Raw genomic sequence first — 22,118 nt, forward strand, 5'->3', positions numbered from 1 at the left:
AAGAAGGCTCACATTCTCAAATCCAACTGGGTGGTCCCAGCCCAAACCACACACCTTGGGCAACCATCCTGGTTGTCTCCTGTACAGTGGATGGTTGTGAGAGGCCAGATAAGGGCTTTGTGGATACAATTGTGGCATGGTAGCCATGCAATGCCTCTAGGAGCCATGATATCAAGAATGGCGTGTCTGTTTATGTCTGGCACACATCATTCCGTTGAGGAGCAACTGTTCTTGACATGTGAAGAAGAACCATGTGATGCTTCAGCTGCTGCCCACTCACTCACAGAGGACTCAGGCCCTGGCTTTCTGTTTCCTCTTGAGGACTCCAGAGACTGCCCTTCTTCCAACCCATACAGCTTTTACCTTGGTGCTCAAAATAATATTACACTAAATCATTAATCCCAAGGTTGTTGGTTTCAGCAGAAATTTCCCTTTTTTTTTTAATAATGAAGATAAGAAGTGTCAAAAGAATTTATTGGCCATGTTGTATGCTGACAGTCTAGATATGATGTATACTATATAACACTGACCGGCCTGACTTAGGCTCTTAAGTCATTAACTATGCAAACCTTTTCAGCAGACCTCTCATAAGGGCTCACCCCGGTAGGACATATTACTGGGGAGCCTGGTTGAGGACTTAGCAGCAAAGCCAGGGAGCTGGGCTTCCCCTGTCAGCAGTCTCTGCTTGTGACTGCCTCGCCTCAGCTGTTCACTCCCTGGGACTCCAGTCCTCCAGTTGAGAATGTTCACTTATCAAAACTCTGTAATTGGGAGGGGTTGGCAACGTGCTTGCCTTGGGAGTACGGAGGCCTGGGTTTGAACCCTAAACCCACATTATGAAAATGAGGAAGGAAAAGAAAAAAGGAAAGTAGCAGCATCAGTGACATGTTTGTAATTCCTGTTCTGGGGAGGCAGAGCTAAGGGGATCCCAGGGGCCTGCGGGCTAGACATCTAACCTCCTTCAGGCCAAGGAGAAACCTTGTTCAAAACCAAACACACACAAAAGAGAGAAAGGGGAAGTATAGAAAGAGTAACAGCTAATATTGTCCGCTGGCCTCTGTATGAATATATACACGTACACGCACACCCTGAACATGTGGCGCATGTCTCTGTCTCCCTACCCCTAACACTTAGAAACGATAGTGATTCTTTCACCCGTGGCCCCACTCCTAGGAACTGATCCCAAGACTTCCTAAAGATGAAAATGGGACAACGCCACCTAGCAGTTAGCCTGAGGGACACAGATCCTAAGACCCAATTGATTCCTGTTGCTGAGACACTCAGAAAGCAAATGTTTTCTTCTACCCAGCAACAGACAACTAGACACATGCTTATCACGACTGACATAAAATGCCGAGCTGATTGGAGGTAAGACAAAAGACATCTTTTTAGCATGTTAATCCACTGTCTTCTCAAATTGGCTGCTTTCTGAATAAATTAGTGTTGAAGATTAATAATACACACACACACACACACACACACACACACACACACACACACACACACACACACACACACCAGCTCTATCACTGAGATATCTTTCATTCTCCAGACTGAAGAAGTCTGGTCTGGATTCCAAGCATGGCAAAGAGACGATAAAACGCTTCCAAAGTTCACTCTGAAACAAGAAGCATGGAAGTGTCCTGCCTCAATCAAGCATATTATAAAGTCACAACAATGAAACCAAAAATACATGGCTAAGTGTATAAACAAGTATTTAAGTCAAACCAGTGGAGAAAGGATTAACCAGTTAAACATCTGGAAAGAAGTGACATCACCACTGTGATAGATAGTCCTGAACAGACCACACCATGCCGATACAGTCCCATGTGCAAGAGGCTTATTAGGGATGACGGAGACAAGAAGAGGAGAGAGAGAGAAGGGGGGGCACGGGCAGGAGGGTCTGCCTTTTATTTAAACTGTGACATAACTGCTCCCAGGTGAAGGTGGGAGCTGAACCAAATGTATGCTGGTAATAGATGGCCATTGCCATGGCAACAGATGCATGGGTCCCTGTCACCTGCAGGTGACAGAGCTGCTGGAGGAGAAAGCACTTCCTGATACCAACAACGGTGAATTACAACCTACATGAGAAGCTTGTCATAGTGGAGAATTATTTCAAATTTGATTCAAGATTTAATAAGTTAGATACAAATCATTAGATGAACAAGTTAGTGAACTTGCTAAGTTAATGAGTAGAATAAAATACTCTAAGCTACAAGAAAATGTCTACCTCATTAAGGCTGTTTGTCTCCTTTTGCCTCTCGAGGCAAGAGATACTTAGATTTCTACTGCATTTTGAAGGAGACAAAGGAAGGTCTGGACTTACAGAGCCATGGAGCAGAGCAGAGATCAATGGGGAAGGTTCTGGCAGAGCTTGGACAGCAAGCAGTGAGGTCTGCTTTGGGCACAGTCCTTCCCAGAAGTGAGCTGTAGTGCAGTGCATAAGAAAAACAAGACACTCCTGTAGGACTGAGCCCTGAAGTGACAGCTAGGACAGACTTCAAACTGCAAGTCACTGATTCTTCCCCCAACAACTCTAGGAGGCTGGCTCCAGGCTGATAGTCACAGGGTTGAATCTCTCCCCTAGCAACATGGAAGGAATGTCCTCACATTTCGATTTTCTTGGAACAGAAAGTCTTTTTAAAGGCTCAATGTAAGCAAGCAAAGAAAATGTCCATGTGACTAAAAGTGCTAGAACTAAACTGGAAAGCCTAAAGCTCTGATGTGGAGTCTAGGGCTGCTCCGCTGAGGGAATCCATGTTCTGCCCAGACCCAGTGCAGTTCTGTCTGCCCAAAAAAAACCTGATTCTTCTGTAATTTTATGAAAGTGCATTTTAATCTCTCTCTCTCTCCGTGCCCCCCCCTTCAAAGACGATTTCACCCTTGCTGCCCTGGAACTCTCTATGTGGGACAGTCTAGACTCAAACTCAGAGATCTACTTATCTCTGCCTCCCAAGTGCTTAGCCTAAAAGCACATTTTAGATTTCAGGTTTTTTAAATAATAATTTTATTTTGTATGTATGAGTGTGTGCCTGGTGTTACATTCCCTGGAACTGAAGTTATATATAGTTGTTTAGTGGCCGTGTATGTGCTGGGAACCTAACTCCAGTTCTCTGAAAGCAATAGGAACACATACACACACACACTCTCTCTCTGTCTCTGTTTCCCCCCACCCCTTCCTGTGATTAATTTGGAAGGCAAAGAAGAAAATAGGTCCCTTCCAACACTTTGGCATACTTCTTTTTGAACATTTTTCTACAAACACACACACCAACTTTCTTTTAAAAACAAAACTGTAATGAAGTAAGGCTCCCCAGCCACCTTCACTTGCTCGTCAGTAATGTAACACTGTCAATAAAACAACTGCCAGGCACTAAGATTTTGTTGTTCACAGTCATTTAACCCTTGCAATTCTCTCCCCATATAGCATCATCTACCTGCCTACCCATAAAGCCTAAGCATCATCACAGCCCTGCCTGAGAGCTGGGTGAGGTTCACTGACCCAAGCCTTGGATGCCTCATTGGTGAAATGGGGATCACATTAGGATCCCAGGTGATGCTCTGACTTGACAAGGACCGTGTGCTTACCCAGCTCTCAGCCAGTGTCCGCCACTCTCAAACTCAAAGTCTGCACGTCCCACTCTCGAGGAGGACGAGAGTCTGCCTAAGACAAACTCCATTTTCTGTACTTCAGCAGGAAACAGAAGTTCCTCTATGGCTTTTTCTCAAATGCTGAAAGGCTGATGACCCTGAACAGCACTGAAGTTTCATTTAAAACCCTGTGCTGATTTTAGGGGCACACTAGAGGCCACAGACTCAGCGATGCACAGGGTCTCAGCTCTGGAATGCAGGCATGGTACCCTGGTGCTGAGAGAGCAAGAACACCAGTCCACAGGTGCTCTCACTGGATGCTTGCAACCACAGTTCTACTCCATGAGCATGGTTAAAAACAGAAAGCAGCAGGGCTGTGGCAAAGAGCACTTGTTCTTGCAGAGGACATACTTCCATTCCCAGCACCCACAAGACAGCACACAACTATTCATATTTCTACTTCCAGGGAATCTAACACCCTCTTCTGACATCTGAGGGTACTGGGTATGTTCGTGGTACACAGATATACAAAGCAGGCAGAAAAACAAAACAAAACAAAACCTCACACACATAAAATAAACAAATGTTTAAAAATAAGATAAAAAGAAATGAAAAGCAGCCAGCAATCATTAGACCACATTTGAACAGACACAGAGAAGACAGCAACAGCTTCCATACAGAGCAGGCCCACCAGGTCTGCTGATGTACTGACCAGCTCTCAAACTAGCCAGGCCTCTGCAGCAGGCCCTCCAACTGGATGGCTGTTCCTAGTCTTCCCTTCCATCCTTCCTTCTTACCTTCCTTCCTTAAATTGGATAGTTTATGTATTTACATTTGAAATGTTATCTCTTTTCCTGTTTCCCCCTCTCCCATCCCTCCTCCCCCTGCTTCTATGAGGATACTCCCCCTCCCACCCACCCATTCTCACCTCAACACCCTGGTATCCCCGTACACTGGGGAAACTAGCCTTCACAGGACCAAGGGCTTCTCCTCCTATTGATGCCAGACAAGGCCATCCTCTGCTACATATGGGACTGAGGCCATGGGTCCTCCATGTGTACTCTTTGGTTGGTAGTTTAGTCCTGGGAGCTTTGGGGGGGGGGGTCCGGATAGTTAATAATTGTTCCTCCTATGAGGTTGCAAACCCATTCAGCTCCTTCATTCCTTTCTCTAACTCCTCTATTGGGGTCCCCACACTCAGCCTGATGGTTAGCTGCAAGCATCTTAATCTGTATCAGTATGGCTCTGTCCCTTTGCAAACCCTCTCTATGTTTAAAACCCTTGGATATTTTCAAAAGCCAACTCATCTGGCCGGGGACAGGCCTCACACTGTCCACCTCCACAGGACCATAACCCTCTTCCTACATAACGGATGAGCAGGCCAGTTCTGTTTTCACTACTCCACCTCCCGCCTAACTCAGCAATCCACCTTCCATGCAGAGCCAGTCTTTCATTTCTCCTGAGAGCCATTAGACTGCACTCTGGGGTTGGGTCCCACTGCATTTGTAAGCTGGAACAGCAGACTTAAGAGTAACACAGAAGACAGACAGAACACGCACACAGAGGGGTTAAGTTTGTATACTAGGAAGCTGCATAAAGCACATGAAAAGGTTTTACCAGCAGTTCTGAAAGGCTGTAGCAGCTGCTAATGGGAAGAAACTCAATTCTCAAACTTAAGAAAGGATATACTCATTTCTAAGGAATGTCCAAGTTACTTTCCCCATGAGCAACAGAAATTGTGAGTTTGGCAATACAAAATGAAGTTAGATGGATGGCAGACAACATCCAAATCTAACAAACTTTAGCTTCCAATTTTTTCTTTTGGGTGTTTCAAAGTCATGCACAAGGCTCGATACAATCTCAGGGAACCGTGCTCCACAGTAATGGAAAAATACATGTTTCCCTTGGAAGATTTTTGAAATCGTCTGTTTGAACCCAAGTGAGAGGCCAAGGCAGCCTGGCCTCCCGCTCCTCAGAAGACAAGCTGCAGTGTCACAAACCCCACACTTGTAGGAAAAACAATAAATTCCCATTTGTTACATCTTCAAATCGCTCATAAAAATTAGCATTTTCATATGTCTTATGAAAATAACAACTTGAACTCTAACCCAACTCCTTTTTGAGGACTGGACATTTTCCACGATTCTGACTCACTCTGAGTGCTGCCACCTCTAGCACCAGGGCTCCTCTAGAGCAGTGCGCTTTCAGAAGCAAACACGTGTGCTGGCTTACGCAGCTCATTTGCTAACACTGGGCCAACAGAGATGAGTAATGGTCCCATGAAGGAATGACAAGTCAATCTGTGAGATCTAAGAGAAAAAAAAAGCAGTTTCTTAAAAAACCTTTTACTCACTGCCACAGTAGATGGAAGGCAGGTACAGTGACACCTGGAGTCCCAACACACAACCGCTGTGAGACTAAGGCCAACATGGGCAGCCTGGTGAGTTTCAGGCCAGCCTGGGCTGCGGTGGGACCCTGCTGTGTGTGTGTGTGTGTGTGTGTGTGTGTGTGTGGAGGGGTAAGTGCTGGTGATGGACTTAGAAGAAAGTCCACTAGCAAATCAGAAAAGAGGTAGAAACTATGAGAGCATGTGTGTAGCAGATGAGGCCAGCCTGCAAGGGACTGGCCTTGTCTCATCTCAGGCTGCCCACGCAGGCAGGCAAGGTTCATCAGGATGCAGGCACGGGCACGGCCGCCCCCTGCACCTCCCCGGGCCTGCTCTTCCTCTCAGGAAATGGCAAAGCCTATCAAATGCTTTCAGTTCTAGAGAAAGGGAGCATAGGAAGTGTCCAAGTGACCAGAGAGCTCCATTCCGGTGGCCCTGCCACTGCAAAGTCAGCGAGGGACAAGACAAGTTAGAACTCTTGTGGCCTCAGCAAGGGGCCTACTGGAGAGCCCTGCTCCAACACTGCCTCCTCTCAGAGCATAGAAACCCAGAATGCAAAGCGGATTGCAGCTACAAACCACAGACTGCTAACCTGAGAATAAAGGGCTCACACTTCACTGGTTTCCACCCATGCGGCTCTGTTATTTTGCTTTACTCTCAAAGGCCAGAGAGAAGGTAACCCAAGTCCATCCCTGATACTCATGTAATGGAAGAAGAGTAACGGCTCTCCCAAGTTGTCCTGGGATGTCTACACATGCATCGTGGCTACTAGCAAACAGTACCCCAAAGAAAGTCACTCATGACCCACAAAGCAGAGAGGAGAGCCAGAGATCTACAGAAGGGCAGGGATGTCCACTGGAAATGCAGACAGTTGAGGCCTACACTGGCCTAGAGCACGGCAGGCTCTCCAGCATGGCAGGAACCCCACCACTGCACTTCCACAGCACCGGAGACTTGCTCTACATGGTTACTTCCAAGACCACTGTTCTAAGGAAGTCACCTTTCTTCAAAGGACAGGAAACATTTTACCAGCATCTTACCTCTGGAACAGCATCTGTGAGGGCTTGGGAAACTGTTGAGTTCCCTTCTTACGGTTAGAGGACTTGCTCTAGCCAAAAGCCTGCTTCCTTTGGTAAACACTTTATCATGAAGGCACCGGAGAGGGATGGGGCACAGGGAGATCACTGCTTCTGTTTGGTCAGTTCCCACTGGAAGTTTATAATCTCTACTGTCCATTTCCAAGCTCCATGCAATTGCTTCAATTTATGTCCAACATAAATAGTTAAAGGAGTAATTGTATGCATAAAACTGTTAAGTGCACAAGCCAGATTTTCTAAAAATGGATTTACCGTGGAACAGGTAATCTCTAACAACGTGGACAATGTGTCTAGAGGAGAGTTTAGCTCTAAGACTAAGTCACAGTGGTAATCAGTTTCCTCAATGTGTTATATGCAGGGGAAGAGCAGGCTCATCTCAGGGGACCTCTCTAGTTCGGACTTTGGGACAATGGGCAGAGCATCAACACCAAAAGACCTCCTTCAAATCACAGAGCCATTTAATGACAGTGCCCTGATCACATTCCAGTGTACACACAAGATACGTGCTCCCAGGAGCCAGAGGTGATAGCTGACCCCAGCTGGGGACCCATTGGAACCTTGCCCTATAAGGCCTGCCAGGTAAGTGGCTGGCTGCAATCACATTTAGAAAGTCAGGCCACCTTCCCTAGAAACAGTCTTCCCAAACATCAGAAAGCTGCAAAGGGAAATAAAACTGGGCTGGCTGCCTAGAAACAATTCATTTAATCCAAGATCAACATCCTGATAACACTGGCCGACCCTCATCCAGGCAGAAGCACTCAGGGCTGGCTTGAGGCACTCTGCTGTAGGAAAGGCCCAGTGAAAGCAGAGGAGGAGGCCAAAGGAGCCACCTCCCAAAGGCTAATTCCTCTTCTCCATACAATCTCTGCAAAAGGTGAGCCAAAGGCAGGATAAAGCCTCAAGAGATGGGTCAGACGCTCATCTTCCTGGGGACATTTCTGCAGACCCAAGAGGCACTACGTCACTGAGCAGCTTCACCATTATACCAAAGGCTCATCTTCTCTAGGGAGTTTCCTTGATAAAATTGGACAGGGGCTGGGAAAATAGCTCGGTGTTAGTCAGGTACGTGATTGCATAAGGAGTCAAGCTTGGGTCCCTAGTACAGAAGTAAAAATCCAGGCGTGACAGTCTCCCCTGGCCCCCTCAGCTTCTTGTTCGCAGAAGGCCCCATAACTTACCGGTCCCATGGCATTATCTTAACCTTTTGGTAGAGGGGACCTACAGACAACTATTTAGAAGCATTGCCATTTTCTAATGCCCGATGCCGGTATTGCAGGCATTCTATGAAAGCAAACTAAACCCAGCAGAGCCCTGGCCTGTGAGGATTTAGAGAAAAACCCCACACACGTCTCTGTACATCAGAACTCCAAATTCTTAACCAAAACTTCTTTCCCTTTCCCAGCCTGAGAATCATTTCTACATCAATAGGGTCCTTCCTTCCTTTTGTGAGGAAGAGGATTAATGTTTGTACTCTGTTCACACTAGAGCTGGGAAGGCTGCAACCAACTATTAGAGCGTTCAGCCAGGAGACCAGTCTTGCCCCACCTCACATCCTTGGTCCAGGTGGAAACCAGCATCACGTATACTTGGTACTTCTTTTAGTTAAATTTCTGTCGCTGTGACCAAATATCAAGACCAAGGAAACGTACAACAGAAAGCATTTACTTTGGGGCTCAGGGTTCAAGAGGGTGGTAGAGCCATGGCCACCACGGAGGGGACACGGCAGCAGGTACGGCGCTGCAGCAGGAGTTGAGAGCTTACATGTTGAGATGACAACCTCCGGGCAGGGAGAGCTAACTTGTGAAATCCTAAAGTCCACTCCCAGTGACATACCTCCTCCAACAAGGGCACACTGGGGATCACTGTCATTCAAAGCACCACAGTGACCCCCTATTTCTCAGGAAACAGTTATCTCGGAAGGGGAAACAAACTGGCAGTGTACATAGGAGAAAAAAAGTGAATCGCCCGGAAGAGAAATATGGCCGGGCAGGGCAGGTCCTCCCAAACTATCACAACAGGTATCAGCATTCTTGGTCATGACAAAGCAAAGACACTTCAGAAACTCCTGTTGGAGATATCTCCAACACTACATTTATCTTCTTTAAGATAAGATAATTTTCTATATTAGCATATACCCGCTGTATTATAAAAATCAATAGGCTTCCTTAAGACTTTCGTATGTGTGTATGATGTATTTCCATCATCCCCCATTATTCTTCTTAGTCCCCTCCCGCTGCTTCCCAAGTTGTTCCCTTTCTACTTCATGTTTCATGTACCTCTCATTCACATACACATAACATACTTCATATATATATATATGTATATACACACATATATACACATACATATACACACACATATATACATATACATACATATATCTATATCTATATATAATGTTTTAAATTCTAGATTTCACATGAACATGCGACAATTTCCCTTTCTGAGTCTGGGTTATTTTGCTTAGCACAGCATACTCTACCTCAACCCCTTTTCCTGCCAATTACACAGTTTAATTCTTCATGACTGAACAAAACCTCATTCTGTGTCACAACTTCTTTATCCACTTATACACTTAACATTTCATCTTATAATGATGTGAGTAACGTCTCAGGTCCTGCCCAAACACTTCCCAAAATTAGCTGACCATCAATGACTGCTAATGAAGGAGAAACCATCATTAGCTAGAGTCTCTTGCTCAACAGCACACAGCAGGCAGGTGAGGCAGGAATTTACCCATAGGAAGCCTGACTCCAGGGCCTAAGGTCTTAACAGGCTCCTTATCTTAGGAGAATTCCCCAACAACAGAACAAGTGAATCTAAGTATTCCACTGGCTAGCAGTTGTCAGAATCACTCATTTATCCTGCATGCGGAAAACACACCTTTCCTCCAGTAATCCTGGGGAAGGAAAGAACAAACTGAACCGAGCCAGGAACACAGGTTTTTCAACACTCCATCTACTATACTCTTGCCTCTGCAACAAGACTGGCTAGGAAGGCCAGTGGGCAGATGGGCTACAGTAAGTGTAAGTCATCAGAAAAGACCCTGAATCTTTTCAAAAGGCTGTTGAAACAGCAGAGAAACACTCAGACTTCTGTTGGGAGTACTGTCATCTTCCTGGTTTGAGAGGTATTTGGGAGTTGACATGAGGCTACCTTAGTACGCAGAGACAGTCTGCCCCACCCCTTACCTCCATGGGCCACCTGTTCATACACTATGGCGGAGGAATAGGAAGACTGAGCTTCACACATGAATATCATCTCAGTCATGCCGAAATGCAACTCTGTATGGCCCCCCAAGTACTAGGGTGTGCTGGCTTCACCTCCAATTTCGGTTGCTTCCCAGGTACTCAAGAATCACTTTTGTTTTTGCTGTTATTATACCTATAAGCATGGACTCATGTCTACCTTTGAAGAATAAAGAATTTCTTCAAAGGAAGCTCTCCATGTTGGAAAGGGTGCACCCAAGCTGAAGGAACCACAGATGTACTCATAGTTCCCAAAATTGTTCTGTGTGCACTGAACACACTCACACACTCACACACACACACACACACACACACACACAAAGATCACCAGGCAGGCTTTAATGAATCTAATTCCTTTGTCTTTAAAAGAAGATAAAAGGGCTGGGATGTGGCTCAGTTGGTAGAGTGCTTACCCAGCGTGCATGCAGCCTGGGGTTCAATCTCAAGCATCACATAAACTGGATGTGGTGCAAATCTATAATCCTACCACTTGGAAGAGAAGGCAAGAGGATCTGACCTTCAAGGCTGTGTATGAGCCCAAAGCCAGTTTGGGCTACATGAGACCCCACGTCAAGTAAAATAACAACAATACAAAACAAAAAAACTGAGGAGTAAAGTGGGTTAAATGGAACTGTTTTGAAATAGTGTAGAGGGGTTAGTAAGTTCTATCGTGTGAGGGCCCTGCCATAAGGCCTCATCTGTGAAGCAGAGTGAGCTCGCAGCTGACTAAATCCGCTCATACCCTGGGCTTGGACTTCCCAGGCTCGAGAACTGTAGCAAACTTCCGATATTATAAACTACTTAGTCTACAGGATGTTGGAGCAGTCCAGATGGACGAAGACAGCCAGCTGGGGGAAATATTCATCAATCTCTGCTTAACATTCACCGATTCCTTCGGCTCTTAGGAGCAAAGACCCAGATCCTGCTGTAAGCCCAATGAAGGGAAGGGAACCTTACTGTGTGAGTCCTCCTACCTCAGGGCCAGCTGCTGTTTACTTTTGTGTTCCCCGAGAGCAACAGAATTTTTAAAATGAACATTTGTAAATGGTTGGGAAGAAATCAGAAGAAAAATCTTTTTTTTTGACATAAGAATATTATACGAATTACATGAAATTCAAGTTTTGGGAACCCAGCTACACCTAGCATAGACCACATCTGGACTACCACAGGACGGAGTTGCGACAGAGGTGGCAGGGCCTGCGCAACCTCAAGTATTTACGATATGCCCCTTTCCGTATAAAGTTTTCCCTTGCTGTGGCAGTGTCCCCGGAGTCCAAACTGTGGGCAAGAAAGACACCACAAACGCCCACATACAGGACTGACTGCAAACTCCTCCGGGGAAGGCTGAATTACAACCTCCTTTTGGATTCTTACAGCCTGTGACATTTCCTAGCCTCTTACTGAATGGCAGCCACTCTCATGACACGTGGCAAAGATGTTTTAAAAACACCTGAACATCTGAGAGTTCTAGGTGATCACCTCTAAAGGGTCAGAGGCCACATTAATATCTGTGCTTATTGGTGATGATGCTTTCCCTTCAGGTAACAAAGGCCGGTTTGGCCTCTGCAGAGAAGGTTCAGCTTGCTATGTAACTATGAGAACCTGAGTTTGAATTCCCAGCACCCACATCAAAAGTTGGACATGGCAGAGTATGATTCTGTGTACATGTGCATGTATGTATTGGGGTGGGGTGTTCTCTGGCTTCTGTTTGCATAAACACATGTGTGTGCCATGCACACATATGCACCACACATGCAGATGATGATGATACTGCTGTCACAGACTAAGTAGCTTAAACAGAAATTTATTCGTCACAATTCTAAATGCCCCTGACCAGGACATGTGAATCTGTGTTCTGGCACTGTCTGTGTCTAACACACAACCAGTCTTCATTAAATGTTTGAGGAAGGACACTTTTATGCTCTGACCTTACAGATGCAAAAAAATTACGAAGCCCCGCATTCCAAATCCACAACACTCTTGAGTCAGGGCTTCTACATATAAACTTTGAGAAAGATAATCAATATTTACTCAATCTATAGCACAGAGCTACTTTATGCTAGGTACTGTTCTGAAAGGTCAGCTGAGAGCTAGGCTAGACATTGCATGGTAGAGACTCCCCACAACAAGGAGTATGTAAGAGGCAGGGGGAGACAGAAAGCTACTCTTAGGAGCTTGAACAGGTATGCCTGCCTTTACGGAACTGACTCTCTGAGAAACCATAACAAATCTATGAAAAGCCAAGTTCCCACATCTTAAGATCTAAATAATGCTTCAAGACCCTACACAGATGCCTGAGTTCAGAACAGCTTAGCAGAACCATTCAGCAAGGAAGACTGGTTTACCACATCTATTCTGTGTCGAGCACACTATGATTACCCACACTAACAAATGTTTGTCATTAAGTTAAGAGCCGTTCCCCACGACAGAATGGGCACTTCGCCCACAAAATGGGGCTGAGAGTAGGAATGCATACTTGTTCTGTTACGTGTGATTCGGAAACCAGCAGGCAACACACACATCCATGTGAGCACCAAATGCTTATAAGAAAGGAAGGGCAGGGAGGGGAATTCATTTGTGGCCAGTCTGGTGATGTATCTTGCTCCAAAGACTGCAGAGATCAGCTGGGGCAGGAGCTTCCAAACTTTATCCACATTCAGTCACATGCTTTCTTTCTCCAAACACCAGTTCAAACCTAGAAATATCTTTTTGCCTCTGGCCCCAGAAAAGCTGGAAAAGAAGCCTCTTTCACCCTGCATACACTACACAGGAAGCCCCTGCCTCTTCAGGCCTTTGTAGCAGCTTCTCCTTAAGCTAGCAGAATCAGACAGGACAGTGTTCTAGGATTTTACTTAAAGCTAGAGTGCCCCCAGCTAGCAGAATCAGACAGAACAGTGTTCTAGGATTTTACTTAAAGCTAGAGTGCCCCCAGCTAGCAGAATCAGACAGAACAGTGTTCTAGGATTTTACTTAAAGCTAGAGTGCCCCCAGCTAGCAGAATCAGACAGAACAGTGTTCTAGGATTTTACTTAAAGCTAGAGTGCCCCCAGATAGCAGAATCAGACAGGACCATGTTCTAGGTACTCACTGCATTTCAAGGAATGGGTGAAGGCAGGAAGCCATGACACTTTACCTAATCCAAAACAAGACAGAACCCGATAGATGTGTCCCAACAGATAATGGGACTTGGATACTCCCTGTTCCCAGAGACTCAGCTTTCAGATAGTCTGAGTCTAGCCTCCTGATCTCAGGCAAAGCCTAGCCCCTTCTCGGGCCTCTTTTCCCTCATCTGTAAAATAGGACTCTGGACCAGATCCCCAACATTAAGAACAGAGGAGTTTACCAAGAAATTCCAGTCTCGGCTTTCATTAAGACTTAAGCAGTCAGGCATTTTGAAAAAGCCCAACAGAGCCACAGCTTCTCCCAAGAAGGCTGCATGATGCTTAAAATAAGGAACACATGACGATATAATAAGCAAATCCCCGATTTCCCTCTCTTTTTAACTCAACCCTTTCGGAAGTGGCACGTGCAGTCATATGCAGACTTAAACTGGAGCAGCTCTTTGGAAACCAGGGACTCCCCACGCCTTCGTGTTCAGCATCCACGCTCATGGGACTCAGATCACATGATAAGGATGATGACTGGTCTTTTCCAATGTAACTTTTTTTATTCCAGCAGCTCAAAAGGAACCACTGTGACCTGAAGTTCTGTGTGTGTGTGTGTGTGTGTGTGATCAATGTTGGGTGTCTTCCTCGGCCACCCTCCACCTTAGGTTTTGAGATAGGGTCTCTCTTATTGTGCCTGGAGCTCACCAGATGATTAGACTGGTTAGCCAGGGAGCTGCGGGGATCCACCTGTTTCTCTCCAGCAGGATTACAGGTATGTTACTACCATGCCCAGCTTTTAGTTGGGTGCTGAGGATCAAACTTAGGTCCTCTTAAGCAGTTCTTCCCAGTCTCTGTAAGGCCACCCTGCCTCTGACCCTGCCTCTTCCATTCCCACCATTTTTGTTAGGCCAACACTCTGATTTTACATAGGAAACTGTCTTGCCCCAGGGCTGGAGAGTTAAGAGCACTTGCTGCACTTGCAGAGGACCAGGGTTAAGTTCCCAGCAACTACCTAGTGCTTCTTCACAACTGTCTGTAACTCTGCTTCCAGGAGATCTGATTAAGTTTCTGGTCTCCACTTGTACAGCACACACATGGCACACTTTCATAAATGTAGGCATAAAATAAAAATAAGTTAAAAAAGTTCTGCATGAACATTCATGAAGCTTGAGAAATTCTGAATAAAAATCAGGTGGGTCAGTAACCCATGTGATTGTGTCCCCACTCCCCCCTCTTAAAAAGGCAAAATAAAACAGTATCAGGGGCCAGAGAGATGGCTAATACCTTAAGAGAACTTGCTTTTACAGAGGATCCAGATTCAGTTCCCAGCACATGGAAGCTCACAGCTGTAAGTAACTCCAGTTTTCAGCTATCCTTTCTGGGCCCTGCAGGAACACACACACACACTCACACAGTTTAAATCTGAGCTGGGTGTGGTGGCACACACCTTTAATTAATATCAGCTCTCAGGAGGCAGAGGTACTTAAAGCTGTGAGTTTAAGGCTGGCCCAGGCTACAAAAGGGTAAGTTGAAAACCACAACACACCCAGGTACAGCTATGACCCAGTCTAAGGTGAAAAGCCTTGCAGAACCAGAGTAGAAGCCCCAGGATATCCATCCCCTTCCACAATCCTATCTTCCTAACAGCCTTATCTACCACCCTGAAACCAGAGCTTGTCACTATGACATAGCTTCCCAACCCTTTGCTGGGCACAGCACAGATTCTCACGGTGTATGGATGATACTTCATAGAAACATCTTAATCCTTACATGAAAGGTACCACTCTGTAACCTCGTTCTTGTTCAGCTTTAATACAGATCGACACCCACAGCTCTGATTTCCTGTTTACTACCCATAACATCCCATTAGATGGCTATAATGACTATGGTGGTAATACCCGACTCATACTTAATTCAACAGACTATACAATATATTTGGCCAAAAGTCTGATGTTTTATGTCTGCCAGGTAGTGCTCACAATGTACCTGACATTTTCCATCATGTTTTCTAGAGCCTTCACTGCCATTCAAGGAAGAAGGTAAAATTCACATTAGACCAAAGCAGGAACTAGACAGAGAAGTGATAAAAATGTGTCCAGTACACATGCTCGATGACTCGGGCTGCAAGTTCAAACCCATCCAAGTCCAAAGCCATACTCATAAACTTAAACACTGTCACTCCACTTAGGCAGATACCACCATTGTTCAGATGCTTCAAAAATGAAAGAACTGGTAGGGAGAGAGTTCTAAAGTTAACTGAGAAAATCTGAAACAGGAAGCTCAGTTTTCTTTCTCAACAAGCAATTCCACCGGAAATTCACCAGTGTCCACATATACACAGAGGGCAAGCATCTGCCTCTGACAAAACTCCCTGTGGACACTCTGGGAGCCAGTCCCAAGTTTACACAGACACTAAGTTACCTCAAGTTGAACTGCAGGCCTGCTTGGCTTCCTTGAGAGAAACATTTTATGCATCTGTTGTTCAGAGAGCAGGCAGAGAGAGGGGCCCGAAACACCATGTCTCCCCCTCCCCAACCCCCATTCAGACTCTGCTGAGTCGACAAAGCTCTGAGAAATGGCTTAAGGGAACAGCTCCAGCTGCTGCACATTCTGCAGATCTCAGGAACAGTTGCATGCCCACAAGGCCACTCTGCTCGATACTTGGCTGGCTTTTTGAGAGGGCTGATGCTTCAAGCCCAGCCCTGTTGCTCTGGAGAAAGCCCAGCTTGCAATACGGAAGAGAAGCCAGAAAAAGAAAGGGTGGAGACTCAGGGAACCAAGCAGGGAGCAAGGCCCAGAGTGAGAGGCAGCCTAGCTCTAGGCCAGAGCCCAGACCCCCGGGTGCTCCAAACTGGACAATTCCTAGGGGATGTCAAGGTCCAGGCTTTTAGAACTCCCAGCAACAGGGAAATGCTGCCTCAGGACTGGAGACTACTGCCAAGTGTCTAATACTCAATCTCTCTGGGGAAGCCTAAGGAAGCCTCCCATAAGCTGAAGCAACCCCTCCCACCTTTCCCAAGAAGCAAGAAAACAGCCAGAGTGGGCACTGCTGGGGCATCCCTGACCTCTCTAGCGGGGCTGTGGTAAATTATTTCCAGGGACCCTATTACTTGCTTCTGGCTATAGCACTACATTTACTGAACCCGTTAGAGTGGAAACTTCTTACTCCCAATACCCCTATATTACTGTTGTCCCCACTTTACAGAGCAGGCAGCTGAAGCACAGAGGGGTCACTCAAAGGGCACACACAAGGTCACAGGAGGAGTTAAGAAAGACCGGGATGGAGGGTGGAAGCCTGCAACTGTGGGAGGAACTCCCAGAGCATCCACGGGATGGTGAGCGTGGACAGGAGAACGAACCGAAGAAAGGCTTATTGGGAGATAATGGGTCAAAGTGTGAAAGATTAGTAACCCTCCACCTTGCCTCAGCCTCTTAGTCCAAGCACAGGTAAAGGACAAATGATAAGAATGAGGAAGGAATCAGGGTAGGCAGTGGCGAAGAGAGGCTTGGGCAGGATAGGAGGAAGCCTTTGGGACAAGGAAGGGAGGTGGAGGGGAAAATCTGCGGGGTGTGTGTTGGGGGGGGCAGTGGGCACCGGGGCGCGATCGTCCCACCTTGAGCACGGTGACTGCACCGGCGCTGTGCACCTGGAAGTGAGTGGGCGGATCGGCTCCCGGCTCCGCAGCCTCATCGCGGCCCTGGTAGCTGAAGCAGGCGTCGGCGATGTCCAGGTGGCCGAGCGGCAGAGCGTCCTGGGGGCTCTTGAAGTAGTAGAGGTAGCAGCGGCGCGAGTCAAACACGAACCAGCGGCTGCGGTAGCCGCGCAGCGGGCCCTTGCCGGAGAGCTTCTGCAGGTAGCCGCACAGCCGCGAGGGCTCCCGTCCCGCCACCGCCCCAGCCTCCGAGCCTGTTCCCGGCACCGCTCCGTCACCACCACTGCAGCTCTCCTCCGCGCTGGCACCGGCCCCTGGCATGGCCCGCCGCCAGCGCCAGCGCCCGCGCTCGCACCCCGCGCCTCCGGGCCGCCGCCGCAGCGCCCACCTCCCCGCGCCGCGCCCTCAGCAGGGCCGCGGCGCGCTGAGCAGCCTGGGATTTGTAGTCCCGCCCCCGCCGCGCCCCCACAGCGTGGGGAGTCTGGGTTTCTTAGCGATCCAGGCTAGGCTCCACCCGGCCTCTACATGTCCCCCGCCCTGCTCCCGGACATTCAAGATCCTCCCTATCCCGGAAAGCAACGTTCTGTTTCTTTATGCGAGCGTGGATTCCACGAGAGGGTTTCTCAAAAAACTATGGAAAGTCCACTTAACACTGCCTTAAACTCGGAATAAGCCTTGATTTTAAAAATCTATGTCCAGCCAGTCATAGGCTGATACAACGAAAATGAGAGCGCCTGTTGCCTGGTACAGAGTGGGTGTTCGGTAAATATTTGTAGAGTTTGTGAATGGAAGCCAAAGTATTTACTGCCTCTCTACATCCTGGTTTGTTCACTGAATGAAAAAAAAATATTTATGGAAGGCGTTCTGTGTAGGATTCAAACACTGGAGACTAGGCTGTGACTTCCTGGCCTCATGGAGAATATATTCTAATAAAGAGGAACAATAATGCACGCATTTAAAAAGGCAAACAAATAAAACAATAGTTTGCTGTACAAATGTTCTTATGACCTGTAAGTAAGGATTTGCTGCTTAAAATATTACTGCTGTGCTGGTAGTGTTTTGCCGTCTTGACCCAAGCTATAGTCCTTTGGGAAGAAGGAATTTTAATTAGAAAAACAAGACAAACAAAAAACTAAAAAAACCAGAAAGCAAAACACAATAAAGCCTCCATAGGATTAGCCTGTAGGCGATTCTGTGGGGGGGCACTTTCTTGATTGATAATTGGTGTGTGAGGGACCAGTCTACTGTGGGCGGTGCCACCCCTTGGCAGGTCCAGGATGAAGTAAGAAAGCAGGATGGGGAAACTGTGAAGGGCAAGTCATGAAAAGCAAGCTGTGAGGAGCAATCCCTCATGGTTCCTGTTTCCACGTTCCTGCCTCGGGTTTCTGCCCTGACTTCCTTCAGCGATGGTCTATAATTTGTAAAGTGAAAACAAACAAACCCCAAACCAAACAAACAAATCCCAACAACAACAAAAAAGCTTTGCATGGGTGGGAGAGATGGCTCAGTGGTTAAGAATACTGACTGTTCTTCCAGAGGTCCTGAGTTTAAATCTCAGCAACCACATGGTGGCTCACAACCATCTGTAATGAGCTCTGGTGCCCTCTTGTGGTGTGTCTGAAGACAGCCACAGTGTACTCATATACAGAAAATAAATAAATACATCTTTAAAAACAAACAAAAAACCTTTTCTTCCCAAATTGCTTCTGGTCATTGTTTTACAACATAGCAACAGAAACCCTAACGAAGACATCACTTACCAGTGAAGACTTGAGGATGTTGGGAACGGAGGATTGAGACAGTTTCCGTCTAGCCTAGGCTGATACTGAGCCTTGGATATCTTCCTGCCTCCACCTCCAAAGTGCTAGGATTACAGGAATGTGCTAGCCCCACCCAGCTCCCAGTGCTTCCTGCATTGACTTATTTGAACCCTCAAAAACCTCACAAGATGTTTTTAAGTGCTTAAAAACAAAACAAAAAAGTAAAAGGATGGAGTTTGCGAAGGAAGATAACGGTAAGCTACTTCTGTAGGTTTGTCAGAGGAGGCAGATCTTAAGAAATAAGCAGAGCCCTACATGATGGAAGCGGGATGGGGGAAGTAACTAGAGACTGGGAAGGGGGACAGCATTCCAGGCAGAAGGAACAATGAGTTCCCAAAGAGAAATAGACATTCTAGTTATATTTGTGACGACATATCAAATATACCACTAGAAGAGGATGCCTGATCCCATAGAGCTGGAATTAGAGTCCTGAGCTGCCTCGTGGGTGCTGAAAACCAAATCCAAGTCCTTTTCAAGAGGGAATAGTGCTTCTAGCTGCACAGCCATCTCTCCAGCCCTGCACACCCCCTTTTGCATATTTTAAATGCATTAGCCCGTGCGCGTGTACACACACACACACACACACACACACACACACACACACACCAGAAAAGACACCAAAGTAGACTGCCCATTTAGAGCTTAGGTCAGGCCATTTAACCTTTTGCTTTGTTCTTTCTTACTATCATTGCGATCAAGCCATTCGTGTTGGAGCCGTTGCTTCTTCCCTGGTAAGCAGATTCTGAGAGGGGAATCTACCAGTCTTAGTGGTTTACAAACACAGTAGGCTAGAGACCTCCATGTTTCGTGCCAGCTCAGTTGCCCCAGGGAGTGAGGGGAACTAAGTTCAGTTAGAGCCTCACCCCCTGGATACAATGACTATGACTAATGGGCTTGTGGAGAATGCGGCCAGGATGGGGCATGACTTTGAAATGCTATGGAAAGGGGAAGAGCTGGGCACTTGAGATGTGAGAGGCAGGATGCAGGTCACCTCAGCTCAGTCAGCGGGCTGGGAGACGGTGGGGCTACCGCTGAATTATGGTCCTAGAGGACAGATTCAAGCTTTGCAGCCGGCACTTGGAAATAGATGTCTGGCAAGTCTAGAGATGACATCCTTCTTGGGCAGAGGGAGGGAGCCTGGGAGGCTGTCTAGATTGGCAGACTGGAGCAGGTAGCTAGCGCTGGGCAAGGCATCCCAAGCTGGTCCCAACCTGACTCTGTTGCGCCTGAAGTCCCTGTACATTCACATTGGATGTGACTGGGACCCACTCCGCTTTAGTGCTGCAGGGCCCTGCCTCCTTCCTCTCGGAGGCTACACCTTAAGTCATAATAAACACACTGAAATGCTCTCATGTCCCAGAGTAAATATCAACACAATTCGACCATAAGAATGTTCAGAGATTGGGGCTGCGTTGGCTTAGTGCAATGGTTCTCACCATGCAGGACCTGTATGAAAAGGCCACTGTCCTCCAAAAGGGTCATGGCTCATAGCTCGAGAACCACTGGCTTCGTGGTTAAAAGCACTTGCTGCTATCAGAGGGGTCCCAGATTTGATTCCTGGCACCCACATGGCTTACACACAGCTGTAATTGCAATTCCAGGGGAACCTGATCCCCCTCTGTGGCACTGCAAGCTCACGGTTCATTTAGTTACTGGAAAGCACTCAGACACACGAATATAAAGTTTAAAAGTTCTCTGATACATCCGTAATTTTTTTTTTTGATATTACACGATGGTGAGTTTCTTATTTTCATTTTCCCTTCTGATTTTTAAAAAAGAGATGTGTTTAAATGTTAGTTTGTGTGTATAAGTGTTCTGCCTGCATGTGTGTATATAGGTGTACCACATGTGCGGTCTGGTGCTGGTAGATGTCAGAAGAGGGTATCGCCCACACAAGTTACAGATGGTTGTGAGCCACCATGTGGGTGCTGGGAACTGAATCCTGGTCTTCTGCAAGATCGTCAAGTGGTCTTAACTGTTGGTCTATTTCTCCAGTCCGTGGCTGTGATCTCCTGAGCATTACCATGTCTCTGTGGCAACTGAAAGAGAAAAATCTACAGGAACTCTTTGAGGGTAAAAGCATGGATGTAATGTCCTACTTTATGTGCAGCCTTTTGACGTAAATGCTTGATTTTGATTTTAGTCTTCTTTGTGGATTTTTAAAGTCGACACAGCTCTGTCTTCTTTCTGTCTTTTGCTGGGCAGGGCAGCTTCTCTCTACGAAGCCAAGGCTAGTCCAGAACTTGCGTTTTTGCCACTGCCTCCCAAGTGGTGCAATTACAAGCATTTACCAATACAAACTGACATTTCTCTTATACAGTAGATCTTTCACAAGGCCCTCAAAAGCTATGGCTAGGCCAAAATGTGGCTCTTTCAGGAGGCTGAAACCACAGGCCTGAGACACCCTCCCCCCCCCCCCCGTGGCAATGTAAAGTACCATTTTGGCAGGGATCCCTGGAAAGTGTGGATTTCCCTGAGCCACCAGAAGTACCCAAGATTTGCAATCAACTCAGATTCCACTTGACCCTGCCCATTCCTCTACCCCGCCCATTCTCTAAGGTCATTCTAGGCTGCTGCTCTTTATTTTTTGTCTCATCTAGGACTCTATGTTTATTTCATCCCCGCGCCTCTTTTTTTTTTTTTTTTTTTTTTATGTTCAATTTAGGTACTGTTTACGGTTTGTGTAAAGTACATACCAAAAAACACAGCTTCAGTTTTTCTCATCTTGAATGTGGAGTCAGAGAGCCTATTATCTGTGACATGCCAGCTTCTTGAAACCCAGTGACCAGGAGGAAGTAGCCACCCAGAAGGAAGTAGCCACTGTTTACCAAAAAGAGGAAATTTGGGAAATGAACTTACTCACACAAGGCTAGTCCCCGGGCAAACCCCAGGGAGCATACATCCAGGGGTCTGTCTCCAGTCCGTTTCTTCTGTGAAGATACAGTGTGACCAGAGGCTATAGAGAAGCCTCAGACTACACACTGCCCAGTTCCTACCGGTATAGCAAATCCTCTGCACAGGACCCCAGTTTCCACTTATATAGCAAGTCCCCCAAAATAGGACCTCACTCAGTTCTGCCCATATCCAGGAAATGGATGGATGAAAACTCTTCCAGGACCTACTCGGCCTGCTCTGCAATCTAACATTGACAGAAAGCTTAGCTGGGGCTGGGGTGGGGGGGGTAGGGGAGTGGAGGAAGGTAGGGGTGGATGA

The 22,118-nt window shown here is 46.8% G+C and overlaps 1 protein-coding gene across 1 annotated transcript in view; it reads right to left on the reverse strand.

Moving 5' to 3' along the window:
• Positions 1-17,444, reverse strand: part of TBC1D2B (TBC1 domain family member 2B) — a 65,937-nt gene extending 48,493 nt beyond the window's left edge. Inside the window, exon 1 of the mRNA XM_080934632.1 lies at positions 17,047-17,444. Coding sequence (XP_080790758.1) covers positions 17,047-17,406 — 360 coding nt within the window. The 5' untranslated portion in view covers positions 17,407-17,444. The remainder of the gene's footprint in view (positions 1-17,046) is intronic.
• Between the last annotated feature and the right edge of the window lie 4,674 nt (positions 17,445-22,118).

This window comes from Micromys minutus (assembly GCF_963924665.1).
Source record: "Micromys minutus genome assembly, chromosome: 21".
NCBI classification, from domain to species: domain Eukaryota; kingdom Metazoa; phylum Chordata; class Mammalia; order Rodentia; family Muridae; genus Micromys; species Micromys minutus.